This window comes from Tiliqua scincoides, chromosome 2 (genome assembly GCF_035046505.1).
Source record: "Tiliqua scincoides isolate rTilSci1 chromosome 2, rTilSci1.hap2, whole genome shotgun sequence".
NCBI classification, from domain to species: domain Eukaryota; kingdom Metazoa; phylum Chordata; class Lepidosauria; order Squamata; family Scincidae; genus Tiliqua; species Tiliqua scincoides.
In genome coordinates this window covers 29,410,100-29,433,416 of record NC_089822.1, presented here as the reverse complement: position 1 = coordinate 29,433,416, position 23,317 = coordinate 29,410,100, and the positions used below count along the sequence as shown (strand labels likewise).

Genomic DNA, 23,317 nt, shown 5'->3' with positions numbered 1-23,317 from the left:
CCCATGTGCACCCTCTATGCATGCGTAGTCTGACCGTCTCCTTCTTAGGGCCATGACCTGCAAATTACTCAAGACTTTCCCAGGTTTGTAGTGTATACTAAGTGTATGAAGAACACGCTTAGCTTAAAAACCAAACAAATATGTGGTTTGTGATTAAAAGTAGGTACTTGTAAACTGGAAGGACATGACTGAATGACATTAATGGAGTTAGTGCTGAGTGGTAGTGAAGTTGTTACTGCTGCTAGAGGCATCCAACAAAATGAATGGAAATTTTGTAAACTTGTAAGATAGTGTTAAATTACAAACTGCTCCCATGAATTGGTGTTTGTAGAATGATTTATACAAAAATAACTCTTGAATCCAATTTACAGGTTAAACTTTTGTAAAGTGCATACTTGCTGTTCTCAAGATCTGTCACTAAACAAAAAATATTAAATGGATTTCTTGGCTCTAATACTATTTTAGGAAATTTGTTGAACCTTAAGCTTATATGATTCTTTTCCATGCATTAGGTGGGAGGCTGTACATTTACTCACGACAGACTAACAGAAAAACTTTATGAATGATTGTTCGGTCTAAGGCCGCAAATCCTATGCACACTTACCTTGGAGTAAGATCCATTAAACAGTGGGGTGTGCTTCTGAGTAAACATGTATAGGATCACTCTGTTCGATATGCTTACATTTCTTAATAAAAACATATGTGAGAGCATGTGTTTGTTTTTCACAGCTGTGTATGATCGTATGCGAGCAGATCAGAAAAAGTTTGGTAAGGCAGCCTGGGCAGCAGCAGTAGAACGGATGGAAAAGCTTCAGTATGCTGTTTCTAAGGAGACTCTGCAGCTGATGAGAGCAAAAGAAATTTGTTTGGAGCAGAAGAAACATGCATTGAGAGAAGAGGTAGTTTCTTAGAAAAATTCAGTTATTTTTATTAACAATTTCATCATGCACACTTGTTCACCTGAATTGGTCCTTACTAAATCTCAGGCATCTTATTATTAAGGTAGAATAAAAAGTGTTGGTAAAGAAAAATAATCTGAAAACTCATGTTCTGGAGACTGGTCATGGAAACATTCCCCAAATCCATTTTCTTATCTTATAGGTATTCAGCATTTGTTTTACTAGCATATATTTGATTACTTGGCTTACAGACTATTCTTTTTCGGCTGAGTAGTAGACCATAGGTTCTAATTCCCTGATGCAAACTTTTGATGCAAAGAAAGACCACCACTTTACTTGATACCAAAGACATTCAGCTGTTTTTCTCTGGCAGTCTTTGTAACAGCCATTTAAAAGACAACAGTAAGGTTTTGGTCTCTTCTTTTAAGCCCTTGTGTAAAAAATATATGAAAGATGAGTATTTATTGTGTGAGATGAACAATGAACTTTTTTTTGTGTGCAGATCAAATTTTATTTTGTAGCTTAGCTGCCAGACGTTGTCACTGTGATGATGACCAGAATCACTAAATCAGTGAGTGCTCTTTGCAGTTCTCTAAATATGTAAAATAGCTTGGATACCTAGAATGGCATGTTTGGATGTTACGTTCAGGGCTGAGCTGAATGTTCAGTGTGAAAATTTTTAACTTGAAAAAGGGACCCAGAATGTTTCCCTCAGGTTCCTAGAAGCTGACCTTTCTAGGCTGCTTGTTGTTCTCTTCCCCAGTTAGCTGCAGCTTTGGTTCCTTTTCTGTTGTTTAAAAATCAGCCCTCTCTTTCTACGTTTTCATGTAGTTAGTCAGATTTGACTGTATGATGACATCAGTGAATACAAGCACACCATTTCTGATCAGCTACATGATGAAACCATTGTTACTATGAAAAGTCATTTTAAAAAAATTATCATGCCAACAAAAAATGACTGATCAAAAAATGAAGCAGCAGCAATGCTGTGGAGCTGCTCCTGGCTGTGCGCTGTGATGGAGCTATGAAGAAATCACTACCCAAATGCTTGGTACAGTGCCGCACGGGGAGTTGTGATGGATTGGGCTACCCGGTTGCCTAGTTCAGATTTTTGTAACGATGCACACAACTTATGAGAAGGAGAGAGCTTCTTGCAGGTGTTCTCAGTATCAAAACTGAGATGGCCATGGATGATAATCAAGTAGGTTGGGGACTATTTAATCACCCATTTTTAAGCTCAGTGACTCCAAGTAGCTGCCAAATTAATAATCTCTCTGAACGAAGTAGTGCCTGGTTGACTGCATTCAGCATTTTCAAGACAATGAGAATAACTAAATATTTAACGAGAGAGGTTTCAAATGTTTGACTTACCAGCATCCTGCCTCTGTATGTTCCGCAAGGGAAAGAGCAGATTGACTTTGTATAAACGTTCCTTTTTGAAGGTGCAGTATTTGTCATGCTGAAATTGAAGGTTTGTTGCAAGGCTTGCATTTAAACATTTTTCTTCTTGTGGTGAAGAAAGTTGCCCCAAGGACCAAATTACATGCAATGTTAAATGCATCAGTCTTTCTGTCTTTAAAAAAATGCTAGCTGCAGGGAGTAGGCAGGATTAGTGTGGTTGTTCTGGAGGATTGGCTGCCTCTGCAGCCTCAGTCCAGTTCCTCCCACTCCTGCTATTTGCAGCAGATTCTCTCCCAAGGCCTGGAAGTGTGTACATGCCATCCAGATTGGGAGTGCAGTGGGGCAAAGGGTTAAGACCCCTCCCTGCATGCTGTGGTCCTAATCTGATTTGACTCCCCAGTGGCTAATATTTAAACACCAATCAAAGCTGCAGCTATGCTGGCAAATTTAACATTATGTGCAGTTTGGCACATTACTGATGTGCATGAAGTTGAGGTATGTTTATGAAGTTGCAATCCACTTCCATTTAAGTTTATAGAACCTGTAAATGATTTCCTGCCTCTTGATAGGATGCTTTGCATTATCTTTTGACAAGGCTGGTATTTGTTAGTCACACTTATGTTATGAACCTGGTTTTGTTGTAAAAATGAATATATTCATATGGACCCTTTTCAGATGCAGAGCTTACAAGGTGGCACAGAAGCGATAGCCCATTTGGACCATCTAGAAGCTGATTATTATGATCTGCAACTTCAGTTGTATGAAGTGCAGTTTGAAATCTTGAAGTGTGAAGAACTGCTACTGACAGCACAACTTGAGAGCATAAAAAGACTTATTTCAGGTGATATTTCAGTATTCATTTTAGAGCTATATTTATACATTGCTGCTGTAATACAACATGGCTATTGAGATTATTTTAGATATGCAAATTTCCCATTCCAGGTCTAGGGGCAGTCTTAATCGTTTATTTCTTGGGGCCAACTCCTATGCAGCGTGCGCTGGCTAACTGCTGGCGCGCACTGTCACAAATATGCCATAAAGCGCGTTTGTAGGCCCTAGCGCTTGTGGAGCACCAGTGCTAGTCCACCGCTGGGCTTGTGTTGATGGAGCATCAGAGCTCCTCCACTCAGCGGTCACGTGGACTTCTGGGAAGCAGAGAGGTAGGTGGGGGAAGGTGGGGAGGAGGCATTCTAGGAGAAGAGGGCAGGGAGGAGGCCTGCCAGGGGAGGGGAAGGGAGGGAGGTGGGACCGGTGGAGCTTTGCTCCACCAGATCCTGAGCCTCTGTGTCGGGCTGCTCACCCCGCACAGAAGCTCTTGATTCTGCACTGACCCTTGAGTTGTTGTAGAATTGAGTAGTCCCATTGTGGGGCTACTCGCTTTACCTGGGAGAAGAGGACAAAAATCCCCTCTTCTGAGGAGGTGGTGGTGGTTGCCTGAGGTGTGCTGGATGCAGCAGCAGCCATTTTCTGTGCCACAGCAGCCCCACGTGCTGGGCAGCTCGGGATTGGGCTGCCTGTCCTCTGAGACATAAGGGATGGCCACAGCTAGATGCAAAATGCTGGATGAGGTGAATCATGCTTGAGAGCTAAGAAAAGTTCAATGAAGAGACTCCATTTTCTTCCACATGATCCCCATAGTTGAAAGAAATTCATTTGTAACCTTGGAGTCAGGCACCTGCGTTGTTGCTTGCTTTATATGCTTTGGTTTTTTTGCTCTAGTCACACACTACAATTGGAACCTTATATGGTACTGAATTCATGTTAATATTAGTGTTCTTTTCCTAAGTGAGAGAAAGGTTTAGCTTAACACTCCAACCTCTTCTAATTCTGTGATTATCCTTCTGATATCATTAAATGGCTTGTTGAAATGTCAGTCTTTTTATCCCAACTGAAGGCTGCTTCAGATTGTAGTGCTCAAGTGTGTACATGTTGAAAATTATTAAAATAGTTAATATTTTCTAACAGAGAAAAGAGATGAAGTAGTATATTATGATACTTATGAAAGTATGGAAGCCATGCTTGAAAAAGAAGATATGGCAACATCTATACACTTGCAAAGAGAAGAATTACAGAAATTACAGCAGAAAGTTCGCCAGCTAGAAGCAAGGCGTGGGCGCATTTCAGCCAAGAAAGCCTACCTCAGAAATAAAAAGGTAAAGCAGTTCTTTTGTTCCTCAGATTTATAGACCATCTCTCACCAAAGAGTTCTTGAGAAAGCTAACAGTGTTGTAATATAAAAATATAAAGCACCTCTTTATTTCAGGCTTCCCCACCTTCCTTCTGTAGAATTCAAAGTGGTCTAGATAGAGTTCCTAGGTGGTCTCTCATCTAGGCAGTGACTACATTCAGAGCAGCGAGCACACTCTAATAGTAGCAGTATGAATAGGGCAAGAACTTTCTATAGTCATTCAAAATTAAAAACAATAACTTCTGATGGGCATATGTCCTTCAGAATAAGATTGTTCTCAGTAGATTCTGCAAGTATTTAAAAAATTGTCTGAGAGTTTTTTTTGGCAAGGATGTCCAAATTCAGGTTGGCACCAGTTCAAGAAAACCATGGATCTAATAAACTACCTGATGTATCCCCAACAGTGGGAGCACTCCTAGGATTAATTTAAAATATGAGGGTGTACATACAGAAGGCCAGAACTAGGTCAGTTAGACATTGAAATGTCAAAACCAGTGCTCTCAGTTGTGATTGAGAACCAGTAATATGTATGGCTCTTTTAAGGCCAGTGAAATTTGGCTACTTTGGCCATTCCCAGACAAGAATCTGGCTGTTGCATTTTGGACCAGCTTTAGTTTCTGATCACTCTTAAAAGGTAGCCCTATGGAAAGCTTTATGAGACTTAGGGCGTAATCCTAACCAACTTTCCAGCACTGAGGTAAGGGCAATGCAACTCCAAGGTAAGGGAACAAACATTGTCTTACCTTGAAGTTCTCCATGACTGCCCCCTAACTTCAGGATGCAGCACATCCCCCCTGGCACAGCTATGCCAGTGCTGGAAAGTTGGTTAGGATTGCACCCTTAAAGTTTTATTTTACCAGCTGCTCAAGCTTCTACCTCTATCTTTTTAACTATTGGGGGACACACATCATCTTCTGGAACATTTGTTGATCTTTGCGGTCATTGGATCAGGACATTTATAGTGGCCTTATATTCCCCTTCACCTGGCCTTTGATAAGAGCAGAGGCATGTTTACTTGTGAGTAAACACACATAGTTGGCTCAGTTTCTCTTTCCATAGGGCTCAATCCATTTTCCTTATCAATTTCATGACCCACCAAAAACCAAGTTGCAACCGGTAGGTCCTGACCTGCGGTTTGGGAACCACTGGCCTAGGTAATAAGTACATTCAAGAAATGTGGAGCTGATGAGGGGAGAGATGAGTGTAGGTCTGAGAATGCTCACAGTATTTTTGCAGACTATCTTAATGCTGACTTCAGCCCTTTATTTTTGTTAATATTTTGATTTGAAATATGTACAAGAAGATATTTAGGTTTGCATTTAAATTTTAAATTTATAGTAATGGAAGAAGCAAAAATTAAACTACTCTTTATATGAACTCTTTGACATCTTGAAAGAAAAGATATCTGGTCAAGGCTCTAGAGTAACACCTAGTTTAAACAAAAAGTAACTCCCAGATGAAGAAATTCTATCGTTTTCAAGCCACACAGTTGTTTGCCCAATTGCTCTCAGTTCTGTGCTTGTTGAAATCTACTTTCTTGCAACAGAATCCCATTGAAATGTATCCACTTACAGTAGAGGTCGAAGTTTCACACTATTGTTTTTGGAGCGACTTCTTCAGTGTTCAATTGTTTGTGTTCCCTTTTATTTTTCCCTGGAAGTAAAACCTATCTAGTTCCTTTCTCCCTTTCTCAAATGTCTCACATTCTAGGCAGTGGTCATCAATATGACTTTCCTTCTGTTTTATCATTAAGGTATCTAAAGAGAATACAGTACTCAAACTGCAGTCAAAGTGGTGTTGATGGGAATGGTACTTGAACTGCACTTGTATGGTATCTCTGTATTCCCAGGGATTGTACAGAAGGGAATAATGTATACATTTTGGAATTTTCTGCTGAGTTTTCATTTTGTGGTAGCTCCCATTTGGGTTATTCATGATTTTTCTGATTGTGCTTGTACAAGAAGCAAACAAGCAGAGAGCAATAATTTTGAAAACCCTTATCTTTTACCAGTGTTTTCCATTTGATTTCAAAACAATATATCCTGTACAATATTTTATTATTTTTTATGAAACATATTTAAACTACACAGTTCCTTATACATTCACCTCTCATTTTACACTTGTTTGATTTAGATGTTTTTGGAAGAATGTGCTTGTTTAATTAGTAGCAGAACCTAATTTATGCTGGCAAATTACCCCAGGGCAAGGGAACAAATGTCCCCTTACTCAGAAGAGACCTCCAGCTGGCCAAAACACCTCTTTGGGATACAGCAGAAGTTAGTTAGGATTGTGCTGTGAGTAACTCATTTACGGCGTAATCCTATAGTGGTGCTGGCTTAGAGTGTTACAAACGTGCTATAAGGCATGTTTGCGTCTACTTGGAAGCCGGCTGGGCCAGCATGGAAATCCACACCGGCCTGGCAATGCCAGATCCCCTCCCTGTGCCAGCCAGCACAGATAGATTTCTGCTGGGTGGTGTGGGGAGGGATATCTGAAGTCTGGGAGGGGGAGGGATTGGTGGGAGTGGTGCACACTGTATCCTATTTTGGTGTTTGAGGGGATTTGGGGACTGCAGATAACAAGGGCTGCCCTGTATTCCCTTACCCCGAGGAGACCTTGTGCCAGTGCAGCTTAGAATTGGGCTGCACGTTTATTAATCACTTAATTATTCATATAAATCATATGTTTCCATCTCAGCTGTTCAGTTGATTACTGTTAAGTCCTTTTTGAATTGACATGAAATTTTTATTTTAATAAAGTAATATTTTATGTCTGCAGGAGATCTGCATTGCAAAACATAATGAAAAATTTCTGCAGCACCTTCAGAGTGAAGAGGAGTCAAGTGCACATCATGCTGCAAAATTTGTGAGTTTATCTATTAAAACTAAAAGCAAACTTTCTGGCAGGACGAAACCAAAACTTCTTGCTTACCAATTAAAATTCACCTCTCACAGGTGTGTTTCATTATACAGGGTGACCCAAAAGTAGGTGGACAGTAAATGATAACATTTATTCCACCTACTGTCCACCTACTTTTGGGTCATCCTGTATATTGAGCAGCATAATACAGACATAACCCGGTATCCATGGTTTCAGTTATCTGCAGTCCTGCAGATATCGGGGACACCCTTTTAAAAGTTAGGGAAAGTAAAGGAAAAAACTAATAATAGCTCTGCCGTAGCAAAAATAACTGCGTAGCAAAACTACTGCATTTTGAGGGCTGCAGGAAGTCTTCCAGATCATTCCATCTCAAAACATTACACTATTTCAGACAGACTTCCTTAGATTTTTATGAAATTTAAGGTGCTTTTTTGTCCTATAGTGTGATGCAAAAATAACAATTTTTTTTTGCGGCCTAAGTACATTAGCTGAAATTTTATAGCTATATATATATTCAGATTCCACTATTTTCTCTTGATGTATCTCCTGTCTGTGTTACCTCTCATATCTTATGAACCCATCATCATCCCAAGAAAATTTTATGGATAGTTAGATGAGCATGAACTAATTTTGATATTTTTTTTTCAAAATTTAAAAAATGTCTGTTTCTGAGAGCTGATTTTAAAATTTTGAATTGAATTTAAAAAATAAATGGTTAAACCCAATTTATATTGTAGGAAAGCTAATTAAAAGAGCTTTAAACTGAGACCTCCCACAGCTCTGCATCTCTACTGGTGTCCAATTTACAGCAAATTAAAAATATTGCTAGCTTTCCATTTTTGATAAAATTTTGAAAGTATAGACTTGAATACAGGTATGCACTGCTTAACAACTTTTTGGTGAACAACCAACTGCATATATGACGGTAGTCAACCTGAAAGTGTTTGGGTGGCAACAGCCCAGCAACTCTCTTCTGTGGGGGGGCTGAATATTAGTTTGTATTCAGCCAGCTGATCTTCTCCCCCCCCCCCTGCAAAGAGAAGGAAAGGAGAAACAGCTGCCCACTGTGCTCGAAGCTGGCAGCATGCAGCCGGCTCTGGAGGCTGGAGCTCAGCTCTTAGAGTTGAGCAGGGAAGGGGAGGGATCTCGGTTCCATCTATCTGAGCCGCCCTTGTTGCACAAAGCTTTTGTTTCCATGGCAAGAAGTTTGTGCACGAAGGCAGGCTGTGCGAGCTGCAGCCCTCAGTCTGCAAGGCGCAGTGGCGGTAGCGGGGCCTGTCTCCCCAAGCAGCTGATCCTGGTGAGCCACGGACTGCATGTCAAACTGATTGTGCCCTTCATTCAGTGGCTGACTGGGAGGCAAACTGTGGCTTCTCTTACCTTTCTCTCTCTCTCTCCCCCCCCCCCCAACTCTGACAGATGAGCTCCAGCCTCCAAACAGAGCAAAGGCTGCAAGATCTACACTGGACCAGTGAACAGCTAACTTCAGTGAGAAGTTTGGAGGCACCTTGGCTCCAGAAGCTGGAGCTGCCTGTTAGAATTGAGATGGGGGGATGGAGCAATATCCATTCCAGACATCATTGCCATGCAGCCTTTTGTGTGTGAGAGGGGTGTGCAAGCTGCACCCCCAACTTGCAAGGCGCAATGGCAGTGGTGGGGCCATTTCCCCCGACAGCTGATCCTGCTGAGCCGTGGGCTGCATATCAAGCTGATTGCGCCCTTCATCCAGTGACTTGCTGACTGGAAACCAAGCCGTGGCTTCTCCTTCCTTTCTCCCCCCCCCCCCCCCCACTTCAACAGGTGAGCTCTAGCCTCCAGAGCCAAGGCTGCAGGATCCATGCTAGACTAGCAGGCAGCCAACTTCCTTAGGAAGATGGAAGGGAAGGGAAGAGAAGGGAGCGACAGTTTGGGAGAGGGAGGGAAGCGGAGACCAGCAGACAGGGGAAGGAAAAGCAGAGAGATACAAGGAGGACAATTGCGCTTAACAGAATTCATGGAACATATTGCCGTCGTTAGTTGGAGCATACCTGTATGTTTTTGCTCTGTGAGTTTAAAATTTTTAAAAATGCATTTCTTCAATAACTAAATAGGCTCATTAAATGACACGTTCTATCAAAATCTAAGAACGTGAGGTAGGAAAATATTAAGTGTGATGATTTGACATGGAATGACCCTTCAGAGCTGCCTGCAACCTCTTCCTGGTCATACTGAGGCTCCTCCCTTCACCCAGTGTCACCTCAGAATGCATTGCAATGTCATCTAAAGGAGAAATACTATACACAAAATCACCTACCTGCTTGGCCATGCTGTTTTTCTGTTATAGCAATGCTTTCAAAGTAGCACAGTGAAGTCTTAGATGGGAAAAGTGGAGAGTTCTGTTATCACAAAGAGTGACAACAGAGGAAGGAAAGGGAAATGGAGACAGAGGTAGTCAGGGGAGGAAATCGTGATTGCTTCAGCTACAGGTACTTAAGCTTAGTTACAAGTAGGGAGTGTGGACTAAGGTGTTGTGCCAAAGGCTTCACAGAGAAGGTAGGTTTTAAGAAGGGATTTGAAGAATTGAGGTGGCAGTACACAGATACTCCAGGAGAGTGTTTCAATCATAAAGATTAGCAATGGAGAAAGGATGGAGACATTTGACGGAGCAGGAGATCTTTGGGTAGTTGTGGGTACTGGAACTGGAGATCATAGATAAAAGTGTAATAAGTGATGAATGCTGAGAGAACATGAAAAGACACGTGGTGACTCGGGCCAAAGGCTTATCTGGTCCAGCATCTTGTTTGCTACAATGGCCAAGTGGATGCTTCTCGGAAGCCCACCAGCAAGAGATGATGACCCTTTCCCACTGTTGCTCTCCTGAAACTGGTATTCTGAGGCACTGTTCTCTTCCAAATGGAACTGGGAGAGGGCTTGCACCTGCACCCCTCCATTCAAGCAGTCTCCCCCCCCCCCAATGCACAGACCCTATTTATCTCTGCTTTGGTGTGAAGGGAAGTGAGGATCTCTGGCCCATTGACCCATGGGGAAGAAGATGGTAAGATATTCCATGGTGGATATGGTGAAAGATATTCCATGCAGATTTCTTTCTTGTAGCCTGTTGATCCCATCTCCTGTTCTGTCTTTTACACTTCTGCTTTTATTCTCAGAAGAGAGAGCAGTTGCAAGATGAAGAAGACAGAAAAAGTTCATGGGTTAGTCAGGAACGGCAGAAAACACTGGATAGACTTCGGACGTTTAAGCAGGTAACTGGACATAGGTGGACACTAGTGACGCTTCATAAATTATATGTACAAGTAGACATAATTGTGCATTCACACAGGATCTTGTGTGCTGGAGCCTAGGTTAACCATGGCTCCCTGGTTGTACACATGTTGGTAGATGCGTGTTGCTGTTGTATAAACTACTGACTGCTACTTTCCTGACACAGGAAAGTAAGGATAATTCCAGATTTCATATTTGAGAGAAATTTTACTCATCCTTTACTCAGCTCAATTGTTACATATTTTAATTGCCAAGCTAATCTCATAATTTTGAGGGTTCAATCAGGTGACTGTATGAACTGTTGATAGTAGTAGTAATAGGTATCTTGAGAGAATGTGGTGGAACAGAACATATTAGTATATTAATTATACAGAAATAGAAGGTAGGGCAGCCTAATCCTAAGCTGCCCGGTGCCCAGAGGAGCAGCAATGCCAAAACGGACATTTGTCCGCCTCCCCTGGGGAAAAGCCCAAGCCCCGCAATGGGGTTACTCAAGTCTACACTGGCTGTTTTGCTGGTGCAGAGTTGAGAGGCCCCATGTCAGGGTGGAAGGCCCAATGCAGGGTTCTGGGTTTGATGAAGCAGAGCTCCACCAGTCCTGCCCCACCCTGCTCCCTCTCCCTGCCCCTGAACACCCCCCCCCCCCGACATATCTCTGCCTCCCGGAGCTCATCCCTTGCTCCAGGTGGTGTGTGGCAGGCCTCCAGCTGGTGCTGGCTCAGCCCGGACTGGTGCTGAGCTGACCCCAGTGCTGACCCAGGACTGAGTGTCATGAGCTTGCCTTATGGTGCATTTGTGACTCTCAGTAGCAGCAGAGGGCTGGTGCTGAAAGTACAGTATTGGACCCTAAGTCACCTGAAATCTTCCAACATCTAAAGAGTTCTCAACCTTGAACTTGAGTACATTCATACTAGAGGGGAAGATTAAAAGACTGTACAAGGAGGAGCAAGTCCAATATTACCTTTGTAGGTCTGTGCTTTAATTCTTGCATATACTGCTTGGTTGTTTTAGATGTGATATGTACTTGTTTTATTATTTTAACATAAAACACCACGATAAACTAACATTTCTGATCTAGCAGTACTGTGTATGCTTGCCAAATTTTTAATTTGCACCTTTTTCCTTAGCGTTACCCAGGACAGGTAATACTCAAATCAACCAGGCTCCGACTGGCACACGCAAGAAGAAAAAGTATGGCTAGTTCAACGCCTTGTGCTGACCATCCCCTGTCTTTACCAGTAACCACACAGTCAGATGAGAGCCCCCCAGAGAAAGGACCAGAAAAAGTGATCCATCCTTTACCAATCCAGGAGCCTAGGAGCTCAGGAGAACTTGAAGATTCTTCTTTACCTCCCTGTGGTTTTACCTCTGACTTTTCTCAGACTACTTCTCTTCCAACTCTCATCAGTAATGAACTTCAACCAGTTATAGTTGGTGAGACACCACTTCCTCCTCCTTTACCGCCACCACCGCCGCCACCTCTGCCCACTAAGGAAGAATCTACTCAGTGCTCTGAAAAAAGCATTAGCCCTGTTAAACAGGACAGCCTGGAGAAGCCAGGCCTACTGGTACCATCAGCTCATTTCTTTGATCCTAGCCAGTTAGTCAGTGCCAAGAAGAAACTAAAGAAGACTGGTGATATAGAAGGCTTGCAGAGGAGGAGAGGTAACAGTTCTTCACTTCTATGGAATGCAATCCAATGAAAACAAAGTAGTTTTGCTTTGAATAAGAACAGTTTCAAAAATGGCTAGGTTTAAGGAAGTGCACTTCTGGTTTTCATATATTCATATGAAAAGGGTTTCATATATATTCATATACTGAAAAGGGCTTTGGGCTTGAGCGCCTTAGTCATGTGGCAAAATATTGTTGAACCTGAGCAGATATTCAGAAATATTTTATGTAGTAGTGCAAGGGTCCCTGATATCAAATCCCATGGCATGCCCAAGTCTTGGCACACTCAAGAACCTTTTTTGATCCTGGCCAGTGAACCTAAATGAGAATGCCAAGAATTTTTATTACAGCATTTAGTGCTCCTGTACTATACACACTTATGTAGGAGTCACTTTCATTGAACTCAGCGTGGTTTAGTTCTGAATAGACATGCATATGGTTGCACTGTCAGTTATGCAGCTTTGTCTCCATGTAAAGAAAATATTATATCAGAGATGTATACTCTATAGCAGTGTTTCTCACTGTGGATCGGGACCCACTAAGTGGGTCGCGAGCCAATTTTAGGTGGGTCCCCATTCATTTCAATATTTTATTTTTAATATATCAGACTTCATGCTACCATGGTATGTGACTGCATTTGGGGAAATGTTACAGACCTGTACTTTGAACAAGCTATTATGTACAGTCTTTTAACAACGATAGTAAATGTGGGTAGGATTGCAACCTAGAATTGTTAAAAATTTTCCTGCTTGATGATGTCACTTCTGATCATGACATCATTTCCAGTGGGTCCTGACTGATTCTCATTCTAAAAAGTGGGTCCTGGTGCTAAATGTGTGAGAACCACTACTCTATGGGAAGCAAACCTTACATAAAATCTTTTTTAGATGGGTTGATGAAATTCACTTAGTTTTTCGGCCTTGTCTTCTTTCTGTCAGTTCTGTCAGCTCTTCGTTTTGACTAGTATTGCTAACCTACTAGAGGGCGCTGACTACTGTGTGACAGCGCCATTGCAAAGGGGGAACTGGCATAGGCAGGTTTCCCATGGTAAGTATAAGATTGGACTGTTAGATATTTACAAGAGAGATTGTGAGAAGTAGAGGTGAAAAATGAGATTGTAAATCCTGTGGAGGAACTTTCATGTGACCTTTTGAACTACATCATCCACTAGTCTGAACTTCAGCTTTGTAGTTTTGATGACTGTCAGCAGTCGACAATGAAGCATATTGTGAATTTATTACTAGAATTTGTGTGAGACACAAGTGAAATCTGTAATACTTAACTGGCAGCAAAATGGCAGATGCGCTTCAATGTCAGTAAGTGTAAAGTCATGCACATTGGGGCAAAAAATCAAAACTTTAGATATAGGCTGATGGGTTCTGAGCTGTCTGTGACAGATCAGGAGAGAGATCTTGGGGTGGTGGTGGACAGGTCGATGAAAGTGTCGACCCAATGTGCGGCGGCAGTGAAGAAGGCCAATTCTATGCTTGGGATCATTAGGAAGGGTATTGAGAACAAAACGGCTAGTATTATAATGCCGTTGTACAAATCGATGGTAAGGCCACACCTGGAGTATTGTGTCCAGTTCTGGTCGCCGCATCTCAAAAAAGACATAGTGGAAATGGAAAAGGTGCAAAAGAGAGCGACTAAGATAATTACGGGGCTGGGGCACCTTCCTTATGAGGAAAGGCTACGGCGTTTGGGCCTCTTCAGCCTAGAAAAGAGACGCCTGAGGGGGGACATGATTGAGACATACAAAATTATGCAGGGGATGGACAGAGTGGATAGGGAGATGCTTTTTACACTCTCACATAATACCAGAACCAGGGGACATCCACTAAAATTGAGTGTTGGGCGGGTTAGGACAGACAAAAGAAAATATTTCTTTACTCAGCGAGTGGTCGGTCTGTGGAACTCCTTGCCGCAGGATGTGGTGCTGGTGTCTAGCCTAGATGCCTTTAAAAGGGGATTGGACAAGTTTCTGGAGGAAAAATCCATTACGGGGTACAAGCCATGATGTGTATGTGCAACCTCCTGATTTTAGAAATGGGTTATGTCAGAATGCCAGATGCAAGGGAGGGCACCAGGATGAGATCTCTTGTTATCTGGTGTGCTCCCTGGGGCATTTGGTGGGCCGCTGTGAGATACAGGAAGCTGGACTAGATGGGCCTATGGCCTGATCCAGTGGGGCTGTTCTTATATTCTTATGTTCTTATGTAACTGTATTACTTTATTCTTACCTTCATTTACTGTACAGATTGTTTGGGTTGGAAGTAGTGGTTGGTTACAGATATGGCTGTTGATATTATCAATCTAGTCTATTCGATCAGAAGTCACCCGTAGTTGGGTGGAAGATCCTTAAGTGAACAGAAGCTGTAATTTCTGAAAAACCAATGATTTTACAGTGAACACTTGGATAACTTTTAAAGCCCAGAATATGAAAAGTTGGAAACTGTAACATATAGAATAAGCCTTAATGAGTCCTCTGATTTATTGTAGTGAGTTCCCCAATGGATGAGGTATTGGCTTCCTTAAAGCGTGGAAGCTTCCACCTGAGGAAGGTTGAGCAGAGAAATCTCCCTCCTTTCCCGGATGAAGATGATAGCAATAACATCTTGGCACAGATAAGAAAAGGTGTGAAACTGAAGAAGGTGCAAAAGGACATTATGAGAGAGTCATTCACCATTTTACCTGATGATGACCCTTTGACACGCAGCATCCATGAAGCACTCCGGCGAATTAAGGAGGCATCACCAGAGTCTGAAGATGAGGAGGAGAACCTACCTTGCACAGACTGGGAAAGTTAAGGTACAGGTTAGTTGTTAATAATATTCTAAATAATAATTATTACATTATTAAGAATATTTATATACAGGTAGGCTCTCTTTGCCTGTGGGTTCGGAACCCGCGGATTTGACTCACTGTGGGTTCCAAAACTGCAGTGGAGGGCATCACCTGATCTCTCAAACACAACCAAAGTGTTCTCTGGTTGCATCCAGGAGGCTTTCTGAGGCCTGGAGAGGCCTTGTGCTGCCTGTCTGGGCCTCAGAAAGGCACTTCCGATTTTTACGAAAACCAGAAGTGCCTTTCCAACATTTTTGGTGGCCTTTCTGAGGCCCTGAGAGCCTACATGCCCCTGTTACATATGGGGTTCTTATTGGACTCAAACTGCAGATTCGCTTATCCATGGCTTTTGGTATCCGTGTCTGGGAATTGATCCCCCCATGAATACCGAGGTCCAGCTGTACCATTTTTCATCCAAAGTTCACAAAGCAGTTTACCCCGTAAGAGTAATCATTCCCTGTTTTAAAACAATGCAAAAGAGACACTAGCAAATAGGAAAGACACTACTGGGGTGATAAGGACAGTTACTCTCCTCCAGCTAAGTGTTAGAGGCAGACGACTTGAAAAGACGCCTCTTTGCTCAGTTAGCAGGGTTCCTATTTTCAGTTCACGCTGGATTTTTTCCCAAAATAATATTTATGAATATATCCTAATAGAAATGTGCAAAAGCTCTTCTTGTATGCCAGTGATCTCCAAACAACCTCCCCAGCAGAGCTTACCATTTCGCTGGTGAGGCTGTCATCGTTGCTGCAGATCACCCCCCCCTTCCAGGTCTGCCAGGAAATCCTGGTGCAGAATGTGGAAGTGGCAGAGCGGAGTGAACATGAGGGGGGGATCAGCAGCAACAATGGCAGCCTCCACCGCGGAACAGTCAGCTCCTTTTACATGGGGCATAGATTAGTGAGGGCTGTGGATCTGGCCCATGGGCCATGTTTTGGAATGCATGTATGAATTAAGGCCCTCATCTGTTGCAAAAGGCACACAGTATAAAGAACACTTATCGGTGATGTTTATCGTTAATGACTCTAAAGTGAAATATAGAATGATTGTCAGAAATAAAAACAATTTTATTATTTTTCAAATTCATCAACACTTGTTTTGTTAAAATTTTGCCTTGTTAAAATTATAGTGTAGAAGTGGTGTAGAATGCGTCAACATATGTTAATAAGGCATATTAGCCCAATTAGGGAACTGAAAAACCAGATGTATGTAGGATCGGCAAGAAAAAAAAATGAATGCATGTTGGAAAAGATTTGTGAATAGTGTTACATGGGTACTATGTGAAGCTACTTGGTGAAAAAAATACACGTACTTTACTATTTTTTCTTCTGCATTACTGAGGCATGTCCTTATAATAATGATGCCTTTGCTGATTCTACTTTTACCTCCCGGTCTTAGCTAGTATTTCTAGAGTTATGTGAATTCAGAGAGACTTTCCCTGCTTGACATGGGAGATGCCAGGGATTGAATCTGAGGTCTTATGAACACAAAGCATGTATTTTATTATGGAACTCTTCACAAAAGCTCTTGGGAAAATTTGTTTTGATTTCTAAAATCTGCCACAGATGCAGAAGCATACTGTCCGTCTTAGAGTTGATGTAACTTTTATAGGTAGAAGTAGCCATACTCTTCATATTGCTTTAAAAACATATAGCATTCTTCCATATAGTTTCCTAATTATAAGTCTCTGTCGTTAAATGGTGATCTATTTTCAAAATACACAGATTTCTGTGAAAGGGGCTATTTGCAAACAAAGCTTGACCACATCTTCAGCAGGAACAGTGAAATTGGGAAAGATTGGGATTGTGGATGGGTTAAACCACAGTGGAAAAATTGCATTAAAGTCTGCAATCTTACAATACTTTCCTAGGAGGAAGCTCAACTGAAAACAGTGGGACTTGTTTCTGAGTAACATGCGTAGGACGTGCTGTGTTAATCTGATTTCTGGGCTGCAGATTGAAACATATGTTACGTTAGTGAAATGTGAGATTTGTTCTTGTCACAGTTGTTATCAGTTTGACAGAGATGACCCTACTGAATTAATATCTGAATTAGCATGCCAATAACTAATTGCAAATAAATTTAATCAAAATGAAGGTCACTTCCAAAGTCTGCAAGGCTAGTTTTCCAGTGAAAGGATAATCAATGTAATGTAGGCTTTTCAAAGGATGAAATTGTTAATTTATTCTGTAAATCAGTGAGTATTACTAAATATTGTTAAAAAGTATACAGATGTTAAAGCTACATCCATAGGTCCTCACCTGCGAGGCGGATTGAGTTGTAGCTAAAAAAATGTGAACAAAATGGCAGGGCTGTACCTGCTCCCTTCTCCTTGCTGTAGCCTCCTAAAAGCTGCTCCTCAGGGCCCTGTGGAACAGGATGGGATGTGGTGGGTGGATTGCAGGGGGATGGGGAATTTTTCAAAACCAGGTAGCAGTACATTGTGCAAGTGGGAGCTCTGCTCATACAAGGTATTTCTGCTTGTCTTTGGGAGATTTTCCCTGCCCTTGCAGCCCCTTTGCACTATGTTTCACCCTGTCTTTGAAAATCCTTCTGATCTTCATGAATGGCTTTGGGGGGGGGGCCACAGGACATTGCAGTGGAAAAAAGAGGAAGAATGTCCACTGCAAGCTTCACTCGCACTTCTTTTGCTACATCCTAATCAGCACAGGTTTTTAACAAGTCATCCAGTGGATATCCTAGTTATGACCTCTCAAAGAGACAGCTGGGGATGTCAGAGTTTGTCGTGGTGATCACTTGTTGCAGGACCTAAACCATTCTTTTTCTCTTCTATTGTGTCTTAGCTAGTCCATACTCTTGTAGAATATGGCTCTAATTGCTTTTTCACATTTACGATCTTTGTTCCTCTCCAAACCTGTCCAATATTTCTTTTTTGCTTTTCTTTCTCTTGAACTCAGTTTGCCCATGCTTCTTCAACTGTTCTGTGTAGTAAACAAGTGATTTAACATTAAAAAACAAAGCACCTTCCACAGTATAGCTACTTGTGATTGGAAAAAAGAAGTGTGGTTTATATGTGTCACCGAGTGCCACTCCTAGAGTATTACATTATCTATGTATGAGATACATACTTGATGGCAGAACCACTGCCAGCATTCTAAGTAGGAGAAACTTAGGATTGGACTATAAGTTCCACACTCTTATCAAGTGACCCCCCTCCCCGGTTAATGCGGCACTGCAAAAATAGTGACTGCTGCATCCAGTGGTGGGGGAGGCAGTTGCAGAGGTCTCCTCTAGGTAAAGGAATGATCATTTCCTTGCCTAGGGATAAGCCTCCACTGTATTGAGGGATCTACAAAGACTTGCAACTGCTGAAAAGTTGTTGCATGTCCATGTAGCCCATGCTGCAGATTTGGGTCCAGGAAGGGGGTTAGAAAATTGGTGCTGATACCACCAATTCTGTCCACTCCTAGGCCAAATCTGCCCACCCCCTATTGCTACCTCTTTGCCCACTCTGTTTCACCCTCCCACCACCCCTCCCACATCCCCTGCTGACTTACCTTTGTTGGTGATCAGTGGGAGAACTACATGAAAGGGAAGGTGCAGGTACTACCAGCAGCACAGTAAACAAATGTATGCAGTTCCAGTTATGTGCTGTAATTGCTATGATTCTAATTCTTTGTTAAGATCTGAGGAGTGAAGTGTACAACACACTGGAAAATGAAGTCCTCTTCAGTCATGAGGCCTGAATTCCCTGATCTCTTGCTGTTTATTAGTCTATTTCAGGGGTCTCCAGACCCCAGCCTGGGGGCCAGATGTGGCCTGTGGAGAGCCTCTGTCTGGCCGACGGCCAGCCTCTGATCCCCTGAGAGCCTCTGGCCCAATTGACCAAACACAACTGGAGTTGTGCTTGTGGGGTGGGTGGGGGGGGTGAGGGTCCATTTAAGCATGTGCTTTATTTCTTGGGCTGCGTTGGTGCTTGGAGAAATCCTGGACATTTGAGCCCATTCATTCATTTCATCTAAGATCTATCTCTATTTATTTAAATTTTATATTTAATTTTTTAGTCGGCCCTTGACACTGTGCCAGATATTTGATGCGGCCCTTTGGCTGAAAAGTTTAGAGACCCCTGGTCTATTTCCCTGGAGTGAGAAATAACTGCCTGAAAGGAATTTTGAATATGTAGTTGTTATAATCCTGAAAATGCCTGTGGCAGGTACTCTAGGAAAGCCAGCCAAGGAATCAGAAGCAAGGGTCGGAGGGGAGGTGTGGTGGAAACAGGACTTTCCGATACAGCACTTAAAGGGCTGGAATGTTACTGAAACAGTAACTTGTGGTGTTTGTCCTTCAGCTGTGTTTTTTCTTTGATTTTTGTTTTGAACAGGTGCTCAGGATACCATAGAACATGATTTTCCTTTTGCTTCTGAACATGCACAGCCAGCAGTTTGATCTCCGCTAACTACAGTCCGGGAACGACTGACTCTGCAAACAGTTTGACATGTACAGAAGAGCCTGAATACTTTTTCTAAAAAATTCATGGTAGAAGATTTTGGTTGGACCAAAGCTACCTTGTGTAGATGTGTGTTTTACATAACACTGAGAAGAGTGAGTCCTTCAAGGTAGTTTTCTGGCTTGTCACTCACTTTTTTCCTTTGTGTGGTACGCAGTTTAAATGAGCAGCTATTGCAGCAAAGCTTTTTCCCCAATGTAAGTTACTGGGATAGGTATGAAATCTGGACTTTGGTTCAACGAAGACTTCATCTGTTCAGAAAACAAATCTCTACTTTTGCATCAGCTTCTTAGATAACAGCAGGATGTTACATAAAAGTCCTTCTTTCTCTCCATATTTTTCATGCAGAAGGCGGATTTCAGAAATATAATGGATTTCTTAATTTTTCCAAGTGTGAAATGCAAGTTAGCCTGAAAATGAGAACAAATGGTTATACAGAATAATGGAAAGTATCATGAGGAGAATACATGTATTTAAGAATGTATTTGTTTACAGCCTAGTACATTTAAAATGGTATATAGCAGAATCCTTTAGAAGGCCATGTATACTGTGTACATCTTATATTTTTAAATTAGATTTTTCCTTGCTCTTATGAATAGCAACATTTTAATTGCAGGGCTGAGTTATAATAAAGTTACATAAATTTTTATTTATAGAAGCAATATTTTATAATGAGAATACTTAAAATTATTTTTATCTATTAGTTTAACTGATCTTGATTACTATAAGGAACGTTTATTTAAGGAGAATGCAAAACTGAAATAATTTTAAGTTGTGGAAGTTAATAATTTTTTTCCAGTTTTCATTATTTCCTTCCATTGTTAAACATATTTGAATTATGTAACAGCCTGCTTATTTGAAAATACATTTCCTTTTAACCCTGGTTGTATAATGGTCTAAAGGAGGCACAGCCTTTAATGCAGTGAATATCTAAAGGAACTTAATCCCAAACAGCATGACTAATAGCTGCAGGCAGCTAAGTTTTATAATAACAGAGTCCTGGACAGTATTTCTGCACCAGGGCTAATCTTGCCCTTATTAAAACTCTATGATTGATGGAAATCTCTACTTGTCAGATAATCATGAGTTTGACCAGCTTCTTATTTTAAATGTAGCTTACTGTGCACTGTGCTTGAGAAACTATGATCCCTTATATTAGCAAAAAACATTTTTAAACAATTTACTGTACCCACTTAAGATCCTATTACAAACCAATTCCTTGTGTGTTGTGTATTGGAAGGAATGCATGGTGTAATCTCACTTACCTTTCATACCAAGAGGTTAAATATATTGTCCTTTTTTCCTTAGTAAAATATTTTCGGTGCCCAGAGTACATGACAGTTCATTATGCAATGTAACGAATCTCTACTTTTGGAAATATTTGGGTCCCCAACAGTGACCACCTTGATCAGTAAACAGTATCAAATATTTTAATGGAATACTTGCCATTCTGTGCTTGGCAAGTACACTTTTTCTTCAGCTTATTGCCTTATATAATGAGAAATGCTGCCATTTTGCAAACGCAGGATTGAGAGTAGCATGAGTTGAGCCAATATGGAAGTTCCTTCTGTTGGGGAGACAAAGGACATCAACTCTATTATGCATTGAGTATTAATTTGCTGAAAAACAGGCAATCCCCATTTCTTCCCAAGTTACTGCATATGAACCAAAATTACATTGTATAATGTGGTTATAATACCAGGTGATGCAGGGCTTGGTGGCAATAATTCAATAGCTGCAAAATGCATCTGTAAACCTTTAGCATAGACCATGATGTATGTAGTTTCTGTGCCTTTCCTGTTTAGTCACCCAGACTCCAGAGTTCCACTTCTTGTAATATACGATGTTTGACTTTTTAGCCATAGCACAAAACAAGAACATCTAAAATTAGGATGACATGGGTCATGCAAAACTTTGCACTATTGGTTGCAGCAGGAGCTTCAAGCAACACATTTCACTGGGCACTTCACATAAAATATTAATAGTCCCCGAGTAAGGAGATACATAACATTGGAAACTAGGGGCAAACACTCCTTGCCTTTGCACTATTTTTCATCCACACATTTTGAATTTATGTGATAAGTTTATGAAGCTCTCAGTATGATTGTATAGCTATCAGGTTTATAACATGAGATCTTTGCCTTGAAAACTGCATGGAGTTTTGTTTTTTTTAAAAGAACAAAAATCTGTGCTTGACAATTTTATTATTTAGTGCAAGACTCTGAAATTGGCTTTAGTCTGTAAAAATGGCTTCTTCATAGGAACATATTTTATACACACTGGCTGCTGTACAACAGTTGATCTCATATCCACACTTTTCTTTTAGGGTATGTTTGTCATAATATATTAGGAAGCAGAGATTAATCTGGCTGCCGATAATCACTGGGTAGCATTTTACACAGATTTGCCAGTCAAGTACAAAAGTGGTCCATCTAGCCTCGTACAATTTCTTATAACGGCATTCCTGAATTGTTTGACTAATGACAATTCCTAATTTTATTGCTTGAAGCCATTATGTGTGAAAAGCTCACAGCAGGCTGAGAAGTCACTATCCTTTGTGGCTGGTGCATTTCTCACAACATGCTGAGAAAATACTTTGGCATTTAAGAAGAGATCTTGATTAATGCTGTTCAAAGTGACTTTGAAACCCAAATCTATGCAGCTTGCAAAGTATGCATGAAAAGCGCATCTCAGTATTTTGTGCTGAAGGCTGCCACTTGTGATTGTGACTATATTTGTATTGTTAGACACTATTCTTAATTTCTTGTCCATTCTATATGTCAAAAAATAATGTGTGTGTATACCAAACATGGAATTGGGGGTGAAATTACTCTCAAGGGACAAAAAATGCCAGTTATGGTGGTAACTGGTATGATTTGGAAATTTTGAAACGAATCCAAGGAGCTGAAATATTTGTTTCTACTAGATAAACAAATTAAGAGGAAAGGAAACAATAAAATAGGTTTCAGTAGTTTCATCTTCTACTAAATGATCTCATGCATCTTTAATTTTAATTGTTTGGTTTATCTGTAATATGATTTAATATTCTGTAGCATAGTTTTGCTTCTTGTTTCAATCATTTGCTTGTAAAGCTTTTCAAAATAGAAGAATTCATGCTATAAAATCAATATCTTAAAAAGCAATTAATAGCACTAAATTATGTCTTGGAGGGATATAGGGAGTGAATCTACTTCACTGTACAAAGTTTCTGCTTTTGAGCATTGTTTTATATAGACACAGTCTTCAGAATATCTGTGCATTTTTGTCATTCAGTCCAGGTAAAAAGAGGAAATTTTTACTTATTGTCAACATTATATATTTATTTGCACTGACTTTAAAGAGTGTAATTGTAAACTAAATCTCTGGATTTATGAGCATATTTTATTTCTACTATAATGATTTTGTAATTTGGTTGCCTGTAAGTCATAATTTTTCATAAGCACAAAGCAAGATGCCTCTAGTGAATTATTAACAGGCAACATTACAAAGAAATGGCAAGAGATTGAAGCACCTTAGCGAGAGTATGTCAAATTTTAAAATGCTACTCAAGTTGATACACAGTAGCCTGCTGTCAGTAGTATCCCTTCTCCAGTGACCACAGAAATAAGTTATTTCCTATTGGAGAGCAGCACTAACCACCATGGAAGGAGACAGCAAGATCCAGTATGGCTTTTGAACGGACAGTTGGTGCTCGGTTTTGATCAT

At 41.0% G+C, this 23,317-nt stretch overlaps 1 protein-coding gene across 2 annotated transcripts in view; it reads left to right on the top strand.

The window, feature by feature from the left end:
• Positions 1-20,265, top strand: part of JMY (junction mediating and regulatory protein, p53 cofactor) — a 53,616-nt gene extending 33,351 nt beyond the window's left edge. The window contains exons 4-11 of one of the 2 annotated variants that reach the window (XM_066616322.1): positions 730-899; positions 2,976-3,141; positions 4,266-4,453; positions 7,267-7,353; positions 10,515-10,610; positions 11,757-12,294; positions 14,800-15,108; positions 19,487-20,265. In XM_066616322.1, the coding sequence (XP_066472419.1) occupies positions 730-899; positions 2,976-3,141; positions 4,266-4,453; positions 7,267-7,353; positions 10,515-10,610; positions 11,757-12,294; positions 14,800-15,107 (1,553 nt within the window). In that variant the 3' untranslated portion in view covers position 15,108; positions 19,487-20,265. Of the gene's footprint in view, positions 1-729; positions 900-2,975; positions 3,142-4,265; positions 4,454-7,266; positions 7,354-10,514; positions 10,611-11,756; positions 12,295-14,799; positions 15,115-19,486 lie in introns of both variants that reach the window. The other variant, XM_066616321.1, reaches the window with a different exon arrangement.
• Positions 20,266-23,317: the final 3,052 nt, after the last annotated feature.